The 22827-nt window shown below is 40.6% G+C and overlaps 1 protein-coding gene across 1 annotated transcript in view; it reads right to left on the bottom strand.

The window, feature by feature from the left end:
• Nucleotides 1-2350, bottom strand: part of LOC136664719 (uncharacterized) — a 28526-nt gene extending 26176 nt beyond the window's left edge. Inside the window, exon 1 of the mRNA XM_066642079.1 lies at nt 2279-2350. Coding sequence (XP_066498176.1) covers nt 2279-2309 — 31 coding nt within the window. The 5' untranslated portion in view covers nt 2310-2350. The remainder of the gene's footprint in view (nt 1-2278) is intronic.
• Nucleotides 2351-22827: the final 20477 nt, after the last annotated feature.

The raw sequence follows: 22827 nt of genomic DNA, 5'->3' as shown, positions 1-22827 counted from the left end.
AGTACTCAGTAAAACTTTATTAACATCTCAAGTATTCTGACCATGTATTTTTCTGCATATTTCTTCCTCAGTCCAGCATCTGAGTTTTGCTATGAACCTATCAGCCATTCCCATATTTTTAGCTCACTTGTCCAGTGTTGGAAATGGATATGTAAAGTTTCTGAACATGAGCTAATTTGAAATGGATAATTACAGCCTAATAAACTGGAGGGGTGCTTTTGCACATTTTATTTTAAACAGAGGGCAGAAAACAGGATAAAGAGGGAACATTTCCAAAATACTGCAGGTGATCACCCAGAAGAGCAGTGATATGCATGCCATATGCACTGTGCATGCCTGACTTGTCTGCAGTCCAGATTTCTCTTAAGATTATAATCAAGAACAGAATCAACCAATTATGAGCAGCTAAAGACTTGTATAAAACAAGAGTGGGCAACATTTCCACTTGCAAAACTGCAACAATAAAAGTTCTCAGTCGCCTAAACAACTCGAGTTAAAAACAAGACTCTGTGTTAATTCAAACAGTGAATAAAAACTTACACTTTACTCTTTTAGTGGGTTGAAGGTAGAGAGAAATATAATAATATAACATTTAATCTATATTTCAGCAAAAAAAATATATGTAATCTACCTATTGAACTCAACAGTAGCGACGCTGTGTTTACATCGCATAGTGAAACTGCTAATATGTCACAAGACTCTGTAAAATGTTTATATTATGGGAGTAAATTGAGTAAAATGATTAATTTGCATTAAAAAATTTTAATGTGTTTCCAGATTAATCAAATGCTTTCACTAATGTCAACATTTCCATCATAAACACATTGCTGGATACAAAAGGAAGTGCAGTCAAATTTAGACATGAAGAACAGAAAATTAAATGATGCAAGACTTTGGAAAGTATTTATAAAATGTGGTTAGAGTGTGTCATACCCCCAAACTAATTACAGTGTAAAAAAAAATAAAAAGGGCCTAGGACTAAAAGCATGTCCTCCCCTGTGCTTCAACCTACATATATGGGCCATCTAAGTGAACTTCATGGTTGTAACAGTTCAGAGAACCAGATATGAGCTTGCCCATTCAGATGTATAAAAACAAACAGCAAAATCTTAAAATCAGTCCTAAAACATAGAGGGAAAAAAGTGTGAGAGAAATATGTGCTCACTCGTGTGTTCTTTTTAAAATATGAGTTGCAGCATTTTAGACCAACTGTAAACTGTGAGATGGAGGCCTGACCAACACCAACATTAATGGCTTTAAATTAGCCAAATCTGGGTAATAAAAAAGCATGTTTTAACTTTACAGAATTATTAAAACATAAAAAGGGCTTGACTTTGGAGTTGATTTAATGACTGGGTTGATCTGTTTTTTCTTTAAATTTAAATTTGATCTTCATTATCACACCTATATTATTTACAGAATCTCTTATATATATATATATATATATATATATATTTGTGTGTGTGTGTGTGTGTGTCTATACATCCCTGTAATCATCAGAGACGTACATGTTTCCAAAAACTTGAGTTTTATTTTTATTTCACACAAGTTTAAATTACATAATCGGGTATATCTGTATATTCTCTGCTTGGTAATGAACGGAAACTCACTTATTTCCTAAATTTGAACTCTCAGGGGACCATATACTGTGAAAATAAATTCGGCCCAAAAATTAAACCCTCGGGGGCCCACACGAGAGAGGCACCTGGGAGGCTCTGAGGAAATTTACAATTGCAAAATAAGACATAAACCACTCCAGAGCAGTTCCTTAAATGCCAACACATTACTCCAAATGAGAGCTAGAGACACTATGGTGTCAAACTCAAATGTGAAATTAAAAATCATAAGAATGGCAAAATCCCCTGAATCTGTAGCAGTAAAAGATCATTAAAAATCCATAAATATGCAGTTTCAGTGCAAAGAAATACACTAAATTCCTCAAGAACTACTTCTGTAGGAAGTTTTGAAAGGAATGGGCACTTGGAATTTGGTTGTAGGTTTTAACGTATCATATATGTATTTTACTTGCAATAACATAGCATAATATTTATATTTAAATATGGTATAGTCTTTAAATATTGTAAACTATGTACTCAATTTATTAAAAGTAATTTCAAAAACAGTGTCCAACAAATGATTATATGATAATATACTGTATTTTGTCTCAAATTGTTTTCCATAAGATTTTAACCTTTAATTAACCTAATTAATGTATTATTATAAATATTACAAAAATATAAGCAATCTAATGGAAAGAAAAGTTATGAATAGACTTTACCAAGAATAAAGATGAGATGAGGTCTCAGCATTTTGGTTTCATTGAATCTTTGCTGAAAAGTTGAGTGGTGACTGTGGTGGGCACTGCTGCTGTATTTAGACACTTTCACTCTGAAGAGCAGAGGAAAGAGAAGAAACAGGAGGAGTTTCTCTTCCTCTTTGACCCCCTTTCCTGTTTGTAAAAGCGGATACTCATACTGTTAACACCACAACTACATCACATACATTTACACACAGCTCCATGTTCAAGTTCAAGTTCAAGAAGTTTATTGTCATTTCAGCAGTATACAGTGTTTACAGTACACAGTGAAATGAAATAGCGTTCCTCCAGGACCAAGGTGCTACATAAAACAATACACAACATTAAAGTGCAACTAGTGCAAACATAAAACAGTGCACACGCATTAAAGTGCAAAAGACATAAAACAAAACAATACACAACATTAAAATGCAACTAGTGCAAAGCTAGTGCAAACATAAAACAGTGCACACACATTAAAGTGCAAAAGTCATGGTTAAGAAAATACAAAACAATATCCATACAATACAATACAATACAGGACAGTGTAAAACCATAAGTACGGGGGTGGGGGGTTGCTGAGGGGGAGAGACACTGCAATTTAAAGTGTATTTGTGCTGTAAACGGTAACTGGATGTAACCATGATGTAAACAGGATTTGTAAACAGTTCACTCGTTTTCCGTATATCATTTTAAGTCCAACAAACCAGTGTTTTGTGAAGGTGTGTGGGTGCGCTTCTTCAGTGCAGTCTCAGTCTCTAGGTGTTTAGGAGTCTGATAGCATGTGGGAAGAAGATGTTACGGAGTCTGGATGTGAGGGCTCGAATGCTTCGATACCTTTTTCCAGACAGCAGTAGGTTGAAGAGTGTGTGTGATCTCCCACAATGCTGAGTGCTTTGCGGGTGCAGCGAGTGGTGTAAATGTCTGTGATGGAGAGAAGAAACACACCAATAATCTTCTCAGCTGTCCTCACGATCCGCTGGAGGGACTTGCGATCTGCCACAGTGCAGTTCCCAAACCAGACAGTGATGCAGCTGGTCATGATGCTCTCGATGACTCCTCTGTAAAAAGTGGTGAGGATAGGAGGTGGGAGATGGACCTTCTTCAGCCTTCGCAGGAAGTAGAGACGTTGCTGGGCTTTCTTTCTGATGTTACTGGTGTTAGTGGACCAGGTGAGATCATCCGCTAGGTGAACACCAAGGAATTTGGTATTCTTGACAATCTCCATAGCAGAGTTGTCGATGTTCAGCGGCGAGTGCTCACCCCTTGTTTTTCTGAAGTCTACAACCATCTCTTTGGTTTTGTCCACGTTCAGAGAAAGGTTGTTGACTTCACACCAGTCAGTTAGCCGCTGCACCTCCTCTCTGTATGCTGACTCATCATTCTTACTGATAAGACCCACCACAGTCGTGTCATCAGCGAACTTGATGATATGATTTGAGCTGTGCATCGCTGCACAGTCATGGGTCAGCAGTGTGAACAGCAGTGGACTGAGCACGCAGCCCTGGGGGGCTCCAGTGTTCAGTGTGATGATGCTGGAGGTGTTCCTACCGATCCGGACTGACTGAGGTCTCCTAGTCAGGAAGTCCAGGATCCAGTTGCAGAGAGAAGTGTTACGGCCCAGTATATTCAGCTTCCCGATCAGGTGCTGAGGAATGATGGTGTTGAATGTTGAGCTGAAGTCTATGAACAGCATTCAGGCGTATGTGTCCTTCTTGTCCAGGTGGGTGAGTGTCAGGTGGAGCGTGGTGGATATGGCATCGTCCGTTGAACGGTTAGGACGATACGCAAACTGTAGAGGGTCCAGTGTGGGGGGAAGTAGGGTTTTGATGTGCCTTATGACAAGCCTCTTGAAGCACTTTGTGATGACAGGTGTGAGTGCAACGGGACGATAGTCATTGAAGCAGGACACAGAAGAATGTATACAAAACCCTCCCACACATACTAGCCGCTTGAATTGTTTAGCAGATGTAATGGGTCTTGGGCGATGGAGAAATTCTCTTTTGTTACCCGTACTGCTGCTGAAACCATAGTCCATGCTTTTGTAAAATTCAGATTTTACTAATGTACTGCTCATACTTTCTAGTGCGTACTCTTTGTCCCTCAAGTCTAAAGTAGCTTGAGGTCCCACCTTTATATATATAATTAGTTAATCTTTTTAAAAAATTTTATTTAATATTTATATTTAATCTTATATTTTTTAATCTTATATTTTTTAACTTATATCTTCCATTATTATACAGTGTCATTGGATGTGTTGAAGTGGGCTTTTAACATAAAATGTTATTATTCATTCATTCATTCATTATCTGTAAGCACTTATCCAGTTCAGGCTCGCAGTGGGTCCAGAGTCTACCTGGAATCATTGGGCGCAAGGTGGGAATACACCCTGGAGGAGCCCCAGTTCTTCACAGGGCAACACACACTCACACCTACGGACACTTTTGAGTCGCCAATCCACCTACCATTGTGTGTTTTTTTGAGCATGGGAAGAAACTGGAGCACCTGGAGAAAACCCATGCGGACACGGGAAGAACACACAAAACTCCTCACAGACAGTCACCTGGAGCAGGACTTGAATCCACAACCTCCAGGACCCTGGAGCTGTGTGACTGCGACAATACCTGCTGCGCCACATTATTATATGTCTAAATATTTGTAGTCACCCTTTAGGATTAGTTAATTTTATGTTCACACAGGTGTGTAATGCTTTTAGAGCAACGTGATTTTAAATGTGAGGCTCTGGAGCAGCTGCGCATAAGCCGTATGTTACTGTGCTCAATGCCCAGCTAAAGCAAAACAAGTATTAAAGTTCTGCCATCATTGGTCTGTGGAGAAGTGGAACTATGTTCTCTGGAATGATGGTGTGCTTGAGGTATTAATGAAGTGATGACTGATTTATGAAGGCCCTATAGTTCTTACAGAACTGTTGGATAACAATAATTGCTTGTGTTTAAAGAGCCATTGTAAACGTATTTATTTATAGCAAGTATGGGAGGTTATTTTCTGCTACCGTTACTCTGGTATTTTTTAAATTAAAACGTAAGGAGTATCTCTTTCTGTACAAACATTATTAGTGTATAAATGTAAAGAAAGTGGTATTAATGAAGTATTAAAAGTATTAATGACAGTGTGATTCAGTAAAAAAAGAAACACAGCTGTTCTAAATGATAAGGATCAGAGATTTGATGCCTGTTTTTGGGACAACCAGATCTTGCACAGATCTGGTTCAGTACTGCCATTTCAGGCTAACGGTAATACACACAACCATCAGAGAAACAGTGAGTGGAGCAGTTGTGAAACTGATGATTAGAGAAACATGAAAAGGGATGTTTATAGAAAGCTGACAGTGTGAAAGCTGAAAAGAGATGAACTATGTTAGTGTCCTGAGTCAAAGTTGCTGTTGAAGTTGCATGGAGAACTGTTTTAAACAGCTGTTACAAAAATAGCATTGGCATATATGATATTCACGTGCTGCGGAAGTCAAAGCCATCGTACAGAAATCCTTCCTCTAAGAACAGTGTGCCCTTGAAGTCACACCCTTTTTTATTTCATACAATTTAAATAGAATTAATAAGGCAAAAAAACATTTTGGCTGAAATGAAATCCAGGAAACTCTTGGCCAGTTGGTGAGATTAAACACCAACAGTGGACTGTAAGGCACGCATGTTGTAATTAATGTGTTATTGATTTAAAGGATTTACAAGAATCAAAATAACTTGACTCTTAACAGTATCATACATCAGACATTGAATTGAAAAGTAAAAAAACCCTTTTCCATGGAAAATTGATCAAGTGATTAATCACCTCAGTTCCCACAGGCTTAGTGTCAGTAAAGGAAAAGTAGAGGGACTCAATAAAAACATCCCTTAATTGGCACATGTTGCTGGCATTGAAAAAAACATGAGATATACCAGAAACAAGGGTTTAAATATAAGATTAGAATTTCTGAATGATAATGATTGCTAGCTTTATATGTGCATGTTCTAAAATGAGTGGGGAAAATGTCAGCTAAATCACATTTCACTTAAAGAACTACTGCACTTTTAACAACAGAATTGCATTGCCTTGGGGTAGTAAAATATACCACATTTGCTCAAAATCTGAACATATTGTTTCTGGTTCAGCCTCTGTAGGCACAGATGACCTAGCTCTGTACTGAGGTACAGAGACATACAAATAGTTTTGCTGGTCTATATGACAACACCCTCTGTGTGCAGAGCTCATACACATCCACTTTATTTTCTTGCCACATTCCAGTTCTCTCCTTTGGTTTCACTTTCTTTATGGAAGCAAAACACAACACAGCAGAGCCCGCCTGTGTTTACACCATGCCTTGCAATGGCCACTGAGACGATGTTGCGTGTATCAATAACTGGCAGAGGTACAGTCACTGCAGAGTAAGTATCTTTTTGTTTTATTGGGTGAGATTACCAAAAACAAAGAGAAAAAAAGGAAAAAGAAAACACAAATTTCTTGAGCTATCTTGGGTGCAGCCTCTCCTCAAGCTGGCCCACTCCAACTCCACTTTCCTCCTCACACCCCATGTTTAAATACCTTCCCCTCATTAACCCTACCTGGGATATACCATCCATGAAGGTATGGTAAGCCATGAACATGCAGTTCCTAAAGAAACAAAAATCACTTTTTATCACTTTAAAATAACACCAAGCACCCAAATACAACACATTATTCATATTATTGAACTGAGAAATTAAAACATGCACAATGTAAATATCACCGTCATGTTAGAGATAAATTACACCCCTCCTTCTAAAACAGGCATCTTCCACCCCAGAAGCTCCAATAAAGGGCCATTAAGAGCAGCGTGCGTGTTCCAACCAGGTCCCTAATAATGGATGTGGAAGTGGGAAACGCCCGCATCAGTGTGGGTGCAAGTTTTCACAGCAGTATTTTAAAACATGTTACCATCGTTTAAATGGAGCGTGTGGTAGTGGGTACCTCACTAGCCACACGTCCACCTATTAACATACAGAAAACGCCATTATGAAAACAAATGGCCACACGCTGAACGGATACCCGATGTTAATGAAAACTCCGATTCATATAACATGGCAAAAACTGAAGCGACCACGAGACCAACGCGCCCCGTGAGGAACAATGTGAGTTTTAGCAGGCACTTACCCAGATATTATTAAACAAAGTGATATTTATATATGAAATGTGTGTGTGTAAATAGTGTTTCATTTCTCACAAGCATATGTCCAGGCTCATGGGGCTGTGAGCCAGTGAGAGGGGTTTATTCACCCCTTTCACATTTCCTCCTCCTTCTGAGGCTCGCCACCAGGGTGGCGAGATAAGAAGTCTGCCACTGCATTCTGCATTCCCTCACGATACCGTACCTGGAACCGGTACGGTTGCAGTGCTAAAATCCAGCGAGTAATTCTGGCATTTGAGTCTTTCATTTGGTCCAGCCACTGAAGGGCTAGGTGGTCTGTTTCCAATCTAAAAGTTCTACCCAGCAAATAGTATCGGAAAGTATCCAGTGCCCACTTGATAGCTAAGCACTCCAGTTCCACAGCAGCATACCTGGTCTCCCTGGGAAAGAGTTTGCGACTGATGTACGCCACTGGCTTCTGGTCCACTCCTTCTCCTTGGAGCAAAACCGCCCCAAGGCCAACCCCAGAGGCATCAGTCTGTACCACGAATGGTCGACTGAAGTCTGGGCTTTGCAAGACAGGGCCCTTGCATAACATGTCCTTCAGATGACGAAAGGCTTTTTCTTGTTCCACACCCCAAGTAATCTGATTCGACCCAGATTTCCAGGTCAAGTCAGTGAGAGGGGCAGCTCGAGTTGCAAATCCCGGAATGAACCTTCGGTACCAGCCTACCAAACCCAGAAAGGATCTGAGCTCCTTTTTTGTTTGAGGCCGTGGACAGGATTGTATGGCCTCCACTTTGTCCATCTGTGGACGAATCACTCCACGACCCAAGACGTGTCCCAGGTACCTCACCTCCTGACGGGCCAGAGCACATTTGTGCGGATGGACAGTCAGCCCTGCTTGGTGGATCCGCTGCAGCACTTCCTCTAGATGATGAAGATGCTCCTTCCAGGTGGAGCCGTACACCACAATATCATCAAGGTATGCGGCCGCAAATGCCTCCATACCTGCCAGGACACAGTCCATCAATCTCTGAAAAGTGTCCGGGGCCCCTTGGAGACCAAAGGGCATCACTGTAAATTGGAAGAGCCCCTGTGCTGTCCGGAAAGCTGTGTATGGCCGACATTCTTTTGCCAGGGGTACTTGCCAATAGCCCTTACTCAAGTCCAGTGTGCTGATGTAGTGTGCTTTCCCTAGGCGCTCGATCAGATCCTCTATCCGGGGCATCGGATATGCATCGAAGTGGGATTGAGCGTTTAGCCAACGGAAATCAATACAGAAACGGATGGAACCATCCTTCTTTGGTACAAGCACGACCGGACTACTCCATTCGCTGTAGGACCTTTCAATTACTCCAAGATGTTGCATCACCTCTAACTCCTCCTTGAGGGATGGGAGTAGGCGCTCAGGTACCCTGTACATCCTCTGCCAAAATGGAATAGGATCTCTCAAGGAAATGGAGTGCTCCACCATTGTCGTAGCCCCAGGCTTCTCCTGGAACAACTTTGCCGGGATAACTGCTGCAAGTTCTTTCTGCTGCTGTAGGGAAAGATGGGACAGATTCAAGGATGCTGATTTCTGATGGCTTGGGACAGTCCTCCTCCTCCTCCACAGTTCGTACAAAAAGCTGTAAGCTGGGTAGCCCCTGCTTCTCTGTCCACTTTTTCAGCAGGTTGACATGAAAGACCTGTGTCTGTTTCCTCCTTCCCGGCATATCCACCTTGCCACCGTGCCAGCAGTTTGTTCTCTGTGGTGGGTAGTAGCAAAAGAACTTTCTGTCCTGACTGGAAAGTCCTTTGTCTGGCTGTTTTGTCATATCAGACTTTCTGCCGCTTTTGAGCACTCTTCATGTTCTCCCGAACCAAATCTGCCATTTCTTCCAATTTCTCCCTCATCTTTAAAACATGGGAGAGTATACTGTTTTTCGGGGCTATATGTGGCTCCTCCCAGGTCTCTCTCAGGTTGGTGATAAAGCAGGCCCCTTTTTTTTAAACAATGCTCCCCCGACAGTGGGACTCCGTCTACCTGAACAACTTTAGCGAAAGCCGCCTGTAATGACGGGTCTAGTTTCTGCATCTGCTCTATCTGAGAGGGACCTACTTCTTCTACTGCCATCCCCGACCTCGGGGCACCCTCCACCTGCTGTATTTTTAATAAGGAACCAACAAGCTTCTCACTCTTTCTTTGGCTGCGAGACTTCCTTTGTTTCCCTTGGTCTTCTCTATCCAGTTCAACCCCTCTAAAAGGTAATAGCTGCCAGACCTCAGAACTATCTCCCTCGCCCTTTTGCTTTTCCTGCATACGGGTGAATGCCACCTGGACGGGCTTGGTTGTTTGTACCAACTCTGGTAAAACTAAAACATCCTGCCCTAATATCACCGGATGACTCAAGCTGTTGACCACCCCCACTGTGAGCAGAAACATGTGTCCTCCCACCTCCAGGTAAACCTCTGCTGTAGGGTACTCGTGCTCATCCCCATTAACACACAGTACTTTAAGCCTTTTATCTCCTACCTGATCTCTCCCATCGACCAAAGCTGGCTGCACTAGGGTTTGGGTGCTACCCGTATCTAACAGGGCTTGGGTTGTCCTGCCATTGACTCTCACACTCACTGTCTGCAACCTCCCCATAAACTCAGACTCCTCCCCCTCAGGTCTTGGAAGACAACATTGACTGGCTGCTTTTGCTTTTCTTACTGGGCAATCAGGCTTAATATGTCCTTTCTGACCACACACATAACATACCACCTCTGCTCTGTCTCCCAATGAGTGGCTAGACTTTGTGTGAGAGTGTACTGAGGGCAACATATTCGGTGCCTTACCCAACTCTCTAATCCCAGGACCACTTCCCCCTTTGAACCCTTCAGACTTACCCCTGGTTGTCATCTTTAGGGTTGATTCATAACGGAAGCTCCTTGTGCCTTGACGCGCCGCCATGAATGACTCCATCAGTTGTGCGGCCCTCTGTCCAGTTGGAGGGTCATGTTCCTTGACCCATACTCTGAGCTCAGGGCCCAGGATACGAAGGAACTGTTCCAGAATCAGGATCTCTCCCACCTGTTCCACTGTCTTCTCAGCAGGTCGAATCCATTTCCAGAATAAATCTTTCAGGCATTGGTATAACTCACGGGGGGTCTCACCAGGTCGTATGTCTGGATTCCGAAACCTCTGCCTGTAAACCTCTTCATTAATTTCATATTTCCGAAGGATGACATCTTTTACCTTGTCATAGTCCATTGACTCCCCCATGTCCATAGCCACATATGCCCCACGTGCTTTCCCACTCAAATATGGGACTAAGTAGATCGCCCAGTCTTCCTTTGGCCACCGGTAAGCTGATGCAAGTCTCTCAAATGTTGCCAGGTACTGCTCTATGTCATCTCCTTCCTCCAGCTTTGGCACCATCGCCCTGGTCCATGCTAGAGGTTCTGCACTGGCCACCGATCAGCTGGTATCTGGACTTGGATGGTGGGGCATGGTGGGCCCGGTGGCGCTGTCCTCCTTTGTTGGTGGTTGCTCTTCCTGTCCCTGTCGTTCTGTCCTTGCTCCCTCACCTCGATCTGCCTCCAGATCATCCCGTAGCTGGTCCAGCTGGACCTGCACACTCCTCCATCGCTGCTCCTGCTTGAAAGCCTCCCTTTCCTGAGACTTAACAGTCTTTTGCAGCAGCTGATAGAGTGAGGCCAGGCTCCCTCCTCTGGGATCTGCTCCTCCACTACTGTCTCCATCTAGCACCTCTGCAGATGGAGACAGTAGTGGTAGCACCTCTGCAGGCTCAGAGGGTTGATCCTCGTCCTCCTTTGCCAATCTCCTGTAGGCCATCTCCTGCCGTGTGAGGAACCTCCTAGCACTCCTGTCCTCCAGTCTCTTTGGTTGCACACAAATCCCACCGCTGCCACCAAATGTGACGATGTTGCGTGTATCAATAACTGGCAGAGGTACAGTCACTGCAGAGTAAGTTTATCTTTTTGTTTTATTGGGTATAATTACCAAAAACAAAGAGGGAAAAAAAGGAAACGAAAACACAAATTTCTTGAGCTATCTTGGGTGCAGCCTCTCCTCAAGCTGGCCCACTCCAACTCCACTTTCCTCCTCACACCCCATGTTTAAATACCTTCCCCTCATTAACCCTACCTGGGATATACCATCCATGAAGGTATGGTAAGCCATGAACATGCAGTTCCTAAAGAAACAAAAATCACTTTTTATCACTTTAAAATAACACCAAGCACCCAAATACAACACATTATTCATATTATTGAACTGAGAAATTAAAACATGCACAATGTAAATACCACCGTCATGTTAGAGATAAATTACACCCCTCCTTCTAAAACAGGCATCTTCCACCCCAGAACCTCCAATAAAGGGCCATTAAGAGCAGCGTGCGTGTTCCAACCAGGTCCCTAATAATGGATGTGGAAGTGGGAAACGCCCGCATCAGTGTGGGTGCAAGTTTTCACAGCGGTATTTTAAAACATGTTACCATCGTTTAAATGGAGCGTGTGGTAGTGGGTACCTCACTAGCCACACGTCCACCTATTAACATACAGAAAACGCCATTATGAAAACAAATGGCCACACGCTGAACGGATACCCGATGTTAATGAAAACTCCGATTCATATAACATGGCAAAAACTGAAGCGACCACGAGACCAACGCGCCCCGTGAGGAACAATGTGAGTTTTAGCAGGCACTTACCCAGATATTATTAAACAAAGTGATATTTATATATGAAATGTGTGTGTGTAAATAGTGTTTCATTTCTCACAAGCATATGTCCAGGCTCATGGGGCTGTGAGCCAGTGAGGGGTTTATTCACCCCTTTCACAGCCACTCCCGACTAAGGACATGATTAGCAGAAGCTAGGGTGTGTAGGTAACTTTTAAAAGAGTTTATCCCAAACTATACTTAAGAGAGTAAATATTTATTGTTTTTCTTTTTTGTTTAAAGTGCTGCTCACATGAGATGAAGCATCGAATTACTTTTTTAAAAAAAAGTCCTTGAATGAACCAGTTTATGCTCCATAGACAGGTCCCCCATATGGAATATGGCTGTGTTTAAAATAGATTTACTACAGAATCTCTGACAAATCAAGTCCACTAGGTGTCAGTATAATGGCGTTTATATAAACTGAAGAAAAATATAAATTAAATATAAAAATATTAAATATTTATATAAATTAAAGAAAATTACTGACTGCTTCTTTAAATAAACTAAGAAGCTTCAACAGCCAGTGGAAAGCATTACGCAAATACATCTGAATTTAGAGGCAGCTGGGTGTAAACTGCATGTCATTAAACTTAAGAATGGGTTTTTCTAATGTATTTAATGGTGCTGTGGATCTGTTAAAATAAATTTCTGCAGTTTTCTGAAATTAATGGAGATCAATCACATGATCACTTTCTGAAAACTGAATCCTTTAATAATGGCTATTTAAATGTAAAATGAATAAATCATTGTTAGACAAACACAGTTGTATTCATATTAATGTCTATTGATTGAAAAAATATAATCACAAAAATAAGTTAAAATTTAGAACTACTTTGTGTCATTGGGAGAGAGATACATTGGTCGTTTGTGATATTCATGACAAACTGGTGAGAAGAATCCCTTCTTTTTTTTTTTACTTTATTATAAGATCTCAGGTAGTTCTGATGATTTTTGGATTAGTACCTCTGAATTTTCAGGGAGAGCTTTAGCATCAGACAAAAACCTTTCATTCATTCATTCATTCATTCATTCATTCATTCATTATTTGTAACCGCTTATCCAATTCAGGGTCGCGGTGGGTCCAGAGCCTACCTGGAATCATTGGGCGCAAGGCAGTAATACACCCTGGAGGGGGCGCCAATCCTTCACAGGGCCACACACACACACACACACACACACATTCACTCAGTGCATGTGATCAGCTCAAACATGAAAACAGGAACTGTATGTGTGTGAGACAGAGTCATGGAGTTTATGATATTTATGACATATTTCAGCATAAATAAAATGAAATCAACAATAGTGATGCTGTGTTTACCCCAAATACCACCACGAATACAGACTCTGTTAAAAGTGTGAAATATGGGAGGAATTTGTGAAAAATTATTAATTAAAATAAATATTAACGTGTTACATTCCAGTGTGCGTTCACATGCGTTAACTTGAATAAAAACAATGTTTCATTTTCCATACTACACATTGGCATGAACAAGTATCCCCTCATAGTCATTGTCCGCTACAGTTTTCTCTGCCTCTGCATCTATATCAACATAGTCATCATTGTCCGAGTCCTCTTCCTGATGGACAATGGCTTCCTGATTTTCATAATCGTCTTCATCATCTGTCTCTTCCTTTTCATCTTCAATCCAATATCTGTTGTTGATACCTGGGGAATGATTGTCAAAATAAATTTCTTAAAGAGATGTAAAATCACCTGTTAAAGCACATGCTACAGAATAACACTTTATTGTTTATTTTAATGGTTTCCCAAGAGACAGGAGTTTCAGTAAAAGTGCTTGAGCTTCCTTTAATTCCAGCTACAACACTGAATAGTTACATTTTTCAGAACATTAGAGGGAACAAGATTTACACAGAGTTTGTTTGATCACCTGCTTTGTTTTTCTTCACTGCTTTATTCACTTTGTCAGTGTTTACATTGATGTAGTCTCCTTCAGAATCATCTGAATCTTCTTTGTGGTAAAAAATGACCTCTGCATTTTCATAATCGTCTTCATCTTCTGTCTCATTGTTTCCTCCAGTTGTTCCATGCATGATTTTGGCTCCTACAGAAGAATTGTGTGTTTGTGGAGAGGTTGTGCGTTATGGTTAGTAAATTGCTACATTTTTCTAATTTCTTATCTGATATTTTGTTAATAATAAACAGCAAAGCCTCAAAAATATATTATGAATTCAGAAAAGTCTGTACTTACGATGTCTGGGATCCATCTTTACATCCATCTGATAAACTTCTTGTTTTTTGCTTCTCTTTATGAAGTAAATGGCGATTAGCACTAATATGAGTAACAGTCCTGCTGACACTCCTGAGGCGATGATGGGAACAGTGGATGCTGCAGGAGCTGGGGCAACAGCATCAACAAAAGTGTCCTGAACAAACTGGACAAATTGGTTAAGAAGGCTGGCTCTGTTATAGGAGTCAAACGCCGGGCAACATATTCACATTTATCAACACACTCACATCTATGGACATATTTGAGTCGCCAATCCAACTTCCACTTTTGTGGACCATGGGAGAAAACCCACACAGACACTCAAAAACTCATTAGTCAATGAGAAGGCACCGCTGAGAAAACCTGCCCACGCAAGAGGTTTGTGCCAAAACTGCCTGCAAAACTTGGATCAGGCGCACAAAACTCAGAAAGCTCGTGCACATAACTTGTGCAGCTTCCGCACAAGCCTGAGAGAGTACACACAGGACTCTTGGAGTCCTCAAGTCATGGAGCTGGATATTTTGTTTGCAATTAATAAGTTTTATGTTTGAGATGTTTGCTTTGCTGGATTAAACTATAGCTTTCTAATTTTGCTAATTGAAATAAAAATAAAACTTTGCGATTTCCTATTGCCTTGATGCAACAGCTCTAAACTTAAATCCATCCATCCATCCATTATCTGTAACCGCTTGTCCAATTTAGGGTTGCGGGGGGTCCAGAGCCTACCTGGAATCATTGGGCGCAAGGCGGGAATACACCCTGGAGGGGACGCCAGTCCTTCACAGGGCTCTAAACTTAAATGAAGTAGATTAAGTTTAATTTATTTCATCTCACTTCATTTCTGCAGTGTGGAACTTCCAAAATGGGAGTCCAAGTTTCCCAAGTAAAATTTCTCTTGTTCCTACAGACTGGAAACTGAACTGAACTAAAAAAAAAAAAAAAAAAAAAAAAAAATTCACATGAAAAGTTTAATCACCTCTGGTTTTCAAACCAGGTTTCAGGAACCTTGCCTTGAAGGCCTGATTGGTCCTCAGGGATTGAGGATTGGAGCATTTTTTGCCTCTGATTGGATGTTCGTTTAGACTAAAACCTCCCTTAAGTAGTGACATCATATATAATTTATGACATTTGGCAAGACAAAGACTTTGTTTTACCATTTTTTACATAATTCTTAACGAAATAACACACACATAGTATGTGATGACCTTGGTGGTTGCATTTTAAACACAGGATTACTGGAACTGGAACTAATTTTACCCCATATCCAACTTTTTTTTAAACCAATGGGAATTAAGGCTTAATTCTACGGTTTGAAAAGTTCTTGATTAAACAGTTTTACAGAGATCGTAAGTGGATCCTTGAAGTGTCTCTGACATCACCAAAAATTCATTTCTTGACCCTTTTAGAGACCTTGGGTCATAAACAGGGCCTGGGTTGACCTGTAGTGTTGGTTTTATGAACGTCTGGGTGCCATCTCAGATTTCAATCTGGCTTGGGGAAGTGAAGATGTATCTGAAAGTGACCAGTCTAAATTCTAGTATTAAAAACCCAGAAAGTCAGATTTCTTATTAGAAATTAAAGCACATTCATCTCACTACAGTAGGAAAATTATTTGATATCTGCCTCACCCCAAATCTTCCATTTTATTTGTACCACAAATGAAAAATATCTATCTATCTATATATATATATATATATATTTTTTTTTAAATAATTGTTCTAGAAGGAAAAAAACAGCATTATGTTTTAAGTCATGATTAAATAGTGCTTTTAAGGTAAAGGGACACTGAAATGTAATTTTATGCATGTCAGAAACAATTTGATTAAAGTCATTTTAAATAATGTGGACAGATTAAGGTGAAATGTTTAAAGAAATCATCATAATAGCAACATGACCATTACAGTGTTTTAAAGTGAAAATGACTTTCTTTACCTGAGCACTTAACACTAGCGTCTTCTCCGTGACTACAATCATGTTTACAATCCCCTGTGACGACATGATGTAATGGAGCTTTCATTTCCAGAACAACCAACATCATACAGAAGAATTGGACCACTTCCCTGACCAAAGCTGGCACTCTGAGGGGCACTGATCGCTTGGCCACATCTCATCTGTCTGCACACAACTGCAGCATCATTCATGTCCCAGCCGTCATCACACACTGTTCCCCACTGGCCGTTATGATACACCTCCACTCTACCAGAGCAGACACCACTGCCATTGACAAGTCGTATGTTTGAGGCATCTGTCACAAATGGAGAACATGTTCTTTTTAAGGCAGTTGCTAGGTTTCCATAAACTGGTACTAAGTATTGATTACTTAAAATCCTAATTTTACATGCATTACATCTAAATTTATTTTGGTAATTTCAGAAAACAGATTTACACTATATATTAAGTTTTATTATTTTTTAAACAGCTTACCAGCCAACCAGGTCTCTCCCACAGCACTGATTACTGAAATAAAAAGAGTTTTTTAAGGCAGGGATAACAGAAAACACTGTTCTGTGAGACAGTTTTAGTCATTTTGACATTGTATATTTAGATGTGGATTTTTTTCCAAGAAATTTTGGTCATTTTTGATCCAGCAAATTGACCTTTCATTCACTTGCACTGTAAACAGCTGACAGTCAGGGCAAGCTCATGCACACAGCGCAACCAGTTTGAAGAACACACTTTCTAGAACTGCAGAGAGCTGGTCCTGTGAAAGCAGTGTGTAACTAATGACTCTGGAGCAGCTTCAGTTTGAGCTTTTTTCTCGAGGGCAGCGATTCTGAAATGTATTTCATGTTTGTAAATATTGTTGTGATACGGCTCAGCTGATCACAGTCTGTCACATCTCCACCATCTGTATTTGATATTTGCAGAGGTTTGTAATGGTGATTTCATGTACTGCAGCAAAATATTTTAGTGGAAAACCTACACAGTTACACATCTACAGTATGTGGTGGTATGGAATTTTTTTTTTTTTATTTATTTATTTTTTTTTTTGTGAGGAAACATTTTTTATATTAATGTTATGATAATAATATTTTTTTATTTGAGTAATACCTGCCATGTGTAAATGTAGCACAACATTCTTTACTGATTTTCTAAAAAGAAAAAATTATAAAATATAAAAGGATAAACAAAGGTAACCACAATAAAATCATAATTTAAAATAATAGTAACAAACTAAAGTTGCTAGTTAAGCAAAGGGAAATAAATTTGTTGGCAAAACAGAAGAGATTATTTACTTGTATACAGTGGAAAATAAATATCTTTTCCTTTTTTGTTATTGAATAAAAAAGAATTCCATACTCCATACCTATTATCCATCCATCCATCCATTATCTGTACCGCTTATCCAATTTAGGGTCGCGGGGGGTCCAGAGCCTACCTGGAATCATTGGGCGCAAGGCGGGAATACACCCTGGAGGGGGCCATACCTATTATTCCATTACTTTTTCTGATGCTAAAGTGTTTGCCATGGCACTTGTTTTAGTATCTGTTTTGAGATATTTAGAAAGGCATCTTATCAAAGTCATAATATTGGTATTATGACAGCACTATTCTGAAAGCCAACATTTGTCATGGTATTGGGGGTGCATCTTTGCCCATGGCATGGGTCTCTTAGACAATTCAAAGTGATTTTGTTGACACAGTGCAAGGGCTTCACATGCCAGCTGCCCTGCAGTCCCAATCCGTCTCCTACAGTGGGGTCATGGAACAGAAAACTCATCTCCCTACCAAATTTTAGGGAGTGTGTTGCAGGCATCAAAATATAATTGAGAAACACAATCAAATTGTTCAGGGACATTGAAAAAATTATTGTGATTTTGTCATTCTAATAAGTAAATAACAATAAATGCTATACTTTTAGTTGTATTTTACACAAATCACAGCTGTTCTGGAAATGGTTGTATATCAGAGCATCCATCTTAAATGACTTTAAGATGAACTGCATGATTCTCTAGGTTATTTTAAAGATATGCTTACAATGTGTCTTAAACTCAAACTAATAACATTGCACAAGAAATAGGCAAAATTTTGATTGTTTAATGTGTTAGTGTTCTTAATTTTCTTAAATGTAACTGAGCGTGGGTGAGATTTCACTAAACCACTAACACACAATACAGAGCCTACGGTGTCACCAGACCAAGGTAATGTTGCGTTATATTGCACAAAATAGGCAATACTGCTCACGCTGCAAATTATTATGTATTATATTTTTATATTGGATCATAATTTTTAAATATTATAAACTGTATGTGTAAAAAGTTTTACATGATAATATACAGTTTGCTAGTACGGACCACGCCCATAGAGGCTGAAACGGGGAGGTGAAGTCTTTGCGGAGGAGTTCAGGGTGGCTTAAGAATGCACATGATGCCGGACCCCACCCCCCCCCACCCCACATAAATGAATACAAGAAAGAAGTGAAGACGGGGTGGAGGTGGGAGCAAGTTTAAAACAGGAGGCTCGGTAGGTTTGATAATGGCCGAACACGGTTCAGAATATGGGGATCAGCAGGAATGACCCAGCTCGGAGGAGCGAGCTGACGTAGTGAAGCAGTCGAGTTGAGATCCGTCTCCTGAACTAAATGAAGAAAGTTTGTCTGATGCGGAAATGGCGTGAATTTGTGGGTTATGTATAGGGCTGAGAGGAGGAGTTTGGCCGTGGTCCTAATCCCAAAATTGTGTTATTACCAGTGGCGGATGCTGGTCTTTCAAGGAGGGGAAGCTTAATTTCGGCCTACATCATAAAATGTGTCGGTTTATTTATACATAAATTCTACCCTCCGTTCCTTTTCAAGAAAATGATCTGTGACCCTGTCGTATCATCAAGGCGTCTTTTCCAGGGACTTGACTAGTGTCCTCTCAGTGGCCAGCAGAGCTAGGCTGCTTAAACGGCCTTGGCCCATGTGAAGTGTACCCGCCTCTGAGTGCTTTGTGATGGTGGAGGGGCTCAGCAGCACCCGCTGGACAGAAACTGCGATAGAAGTCAGAAAGAGTGATAGAAGTCTCCAAACACAAGCAGCTACAAAAAAACCCACCAGAAATAGAAGCTAGATTTGTCACTACTCGTTTTTAACAAAGAAAATGCCGCTAAGAGGATTAAGAAAGTCTCCGGTGCAACTCAGAACAGAATGAAAATGTAATGCTCCCACGGATCTTTACACCAAAGGATCACTGATTCGCTCATTTCGCTGTCAATCAAAAAGGGATTCAGCCTCAGACAGATCATCCAATCATCATGCAGAAGCTGAGCGTCCAGGCCAGCCGAGGCCAGCACACTGCCCCATAGACCCCCACACTGCCCCACAGAGACGCTGAGCGTCCGATGGGCGGGACAAGGCCCAGCATTTATTTAATGACTCTTCTCGTTTCGCTGCACTTCGCTGCTTTGCTATTGAACTCTGTGGAAGCTGTTTAAATCACTGTGAAAGCTGCGGGAATGACTGAGAGGAAAGACGCGTCTTTACCAGTGATAAGAAGCTGATTCTGAACAAAGGTTGAGTGTGTTGTAGTGCATATTTATTCAATGACATGTACACACAACAGTATATATTTGATCACTTATTTTTTGACATTTTAGGGGAAGCTGAGCTTCCCTTGCAGTCTTAGAGCAATCACCTCTGGTTATTACATAACTTCAATTAATATTCCTCTAATTTTTTTTTTTTTTTTTGCAAAATTCTGAATTAATTTACTTTTATTACATATTCCTGATGTTTTCTGTGTTCTTGTTGATTATCTAAAAGTTGTGACGAACATGAGTTGAAGAGAATACAATAATTTTAATAATCGACTTTGCATAATTAAAAAAAATCAAAAATCACTTCTGAGTGGTAATATTATTGTTTTCATTTTCAGTTTCAAAGAGCTATTCAAGAGGCTCTGTTTCCATGAAAATAATCTCTTCATTGTGGGAATTATGCCTTTACTGATTGAACTACACATACAGCATTAATTAAATTTGTCAATATTTCTGCTGAAAAATAATTAATGAACAAATATAAAGTAAGAATAAACAAATACATTTACCAAGAATAAAGAGGAGAAGAGGTCTCAGCATTTTGGTTTCACAGAATCCTTGTTAAATGTTCAGTGTGCACCGCTGTGGGCACTGCTGCTGTGCTCAGATACTTTTGCACTGAGGTTCTGATGTCTGTGCCTTACAAGCTTCTCTTCTTTGGCCCTTTTTCCTGTTCTGCAAAAGCAATAAGACTTACTGTTAACACATACAGGCAACCACAGCTACACTGTATGCATGGATGTACCATGATCATAAAGCATGTCACTTCAATTTCTGCAACAGAGGAACAGACTCTTGTTTTCTTACATTATTTTAATTAATAAGTTGTTCAAAACCCAGAGAAGAGGATGCTGTATAAATGTCTGTCGGTAACTGAGGTTTTATTTCCTCAATTGGGGTGCTGGAAATGACTTTACAGAGGATCAGTTTCATCAACTGTCCACTTTAAAGGAGATTTTCAGTCGTCTCTTTTAAAACTGCTGCATAATTAAATGTTTCTGATGTAAACAGTTATTCGGAGCGATCTGAATGTGCTACACTGGGTATTGCACAGAGTGTTATTTCATTACAATTCCATATGTAGCTCTTTAGACGGGTGGCAGGTCATTGCTGCTGCTGGTGAAGCAGGAATAAAAAGCTGTATTTGTGTACAAATTCACCACCACTGTGAAGAAATCTACAGTCAACTACTTCACACCTAAACACACCCTCTCCATCACCATGGTTACAGCTCAAACACTGAACTATGAACTATGAACATTAAATGCATCATGGTCTTTTGGCAAATAATGGAACCCCCACATTCTGTGTTTGGGTCAGAGGTCGGCCAGGATTTGTTCGAGGAAATCATGTGTGACTCAAGATCCAAATAATGTGTGGAGATGCTCCAGTGCTGAAGGATTTTCAGCGAGATTAGATCACTGACAGCACAAATAAGGATCAGCTAGCAGATTCAGTCCAGGGTTCTGCTGTAGACCAGCAGCGTACAGAGGCAGTGCTGTTGGGGAGCTACAGGTAAAGTGATTGTCTCACGGAGGCAGTGGTGTTGTTGGTGGTGGTGATTGTTCAAAAGGACCGAGGCAGTGGTGTTGTAGGGTTCATGAGGCAGTGGGGAAATGGGGCAGAGGTTACGTCTCTTTGCTGACGGGGCGTCTGGTTTTGACTGCGTCATAAAATACTCAAAACAATGATGTTTTACAATGATGTGTGTGTGTGTGTGTGTGTGTGTTTTAGTTTTGCTTTTAACTGGTTTTGTTGCGTGAGAGTGCAAGTGCACATGATGTGAACCATGCGATTTAGTTTTTTGCCAAAGTTAAACACAATCTCCATAACCCTCCACAACAATCTCCTGCAGTGAAGGTGACAGTGGGCAGAACACATCTATTCTCCTGGAACAACGAAGAGTAAAATATGATTTTTTTTTCCTGCATCATTCATCTAAGACAAACATTTCAAATGATCTGTTCTGTTTTCCTGTCAATATAGATATTCATATATTCATATTTTCAAGGTTGTCGGGAGATGAGGAGGCGGACAAAAGCACAGACAGAAGATAAGCAGGATAAACAGACAAACAAACTAGAATATATGGAACAAACTGAAGCAGAAACAAACTGAAAACAACAATGAACCATTGAGGACATATACGGTCAAGTACACATTCACACACAAGAACCAACAAAGGAGTACTGAAATCAAGGGGTATGGCAAGGGCAGGGCAACAAAGGAGACACAGGTGGAAACACTGATGACAAGGCGGAGACAAGGGAGGAGACTGAAATAAAACAAAAACATTTGTACTGAACTGAGCAGACAGCAGTCAGCTCAGCCCTAAGAACTCAGAGCCTGCAGTACCTCCATGGACAGAGCCGTCTCTGCCTTGTCCATCTCCAGTGGCAGCAGCTGGTTAGTGAAGGCAAACATGAGGTTATTGAGGGGGCCTGTCGTTACCCGATTTGCGCAACCTGCCCGATTTCGACAGCACATGCGCTGACATTTCATGCATGTAGCTTATAGCAGAGCAAACAAGAGCTTTATATTCAAAAGTGAGTAATTGTAAACACAGTCAGATACTTTACAGTCAGTAACTTTATTCAGTCAGATACATTATTCTGAAGTAGCCTGGTTACATCAACATTTCATGTCGTCAGCAACTGAGCGTCAAATTAAATAAAGCCTCTTGTAGAAGAGCTTCACTGCTGCTTTGAAAAATCACCTCAGTCTCAGAACACGAGACATGTTTCTAACAGACGGTGTGAAAAAGAAACATGTACGACTCTGCCCACTTTTGGTTAACAGCTCTGTTTCAGCTTTTCTCTTTTTAGAGCACTCCCTTTAAATTCTTCCTCTGACTTGCGTTCTTCTCAAACCTCGTACCTCGCTGAGCTCATTAAATGCACAGAAATGGAGGTCCTAAGTAAACTGTTACTATCCATCCATCCATCCATT

The sequence above is a fragment of the Hoplias malabaricus genome, chromosome 13 (assembly GCF_029633855.1).
Source record: "Hoplias malabaricus isolate fHopMal1 chromosome 13, fHopMal1.hap1, whole genome shotgun sequence".
Taxonomy (NCBI): domain Eukaryota; kingdom Metazoa; phylum Chordata; class Actinopteri; order Characiformes; family Erythrinidae; genus Hoplias; species Hoplias malabaricus.
Note: the sequence above shows the minus strand (reverse complement) of the source record. Positions and strands in the feature narration are given on the sequence as shown.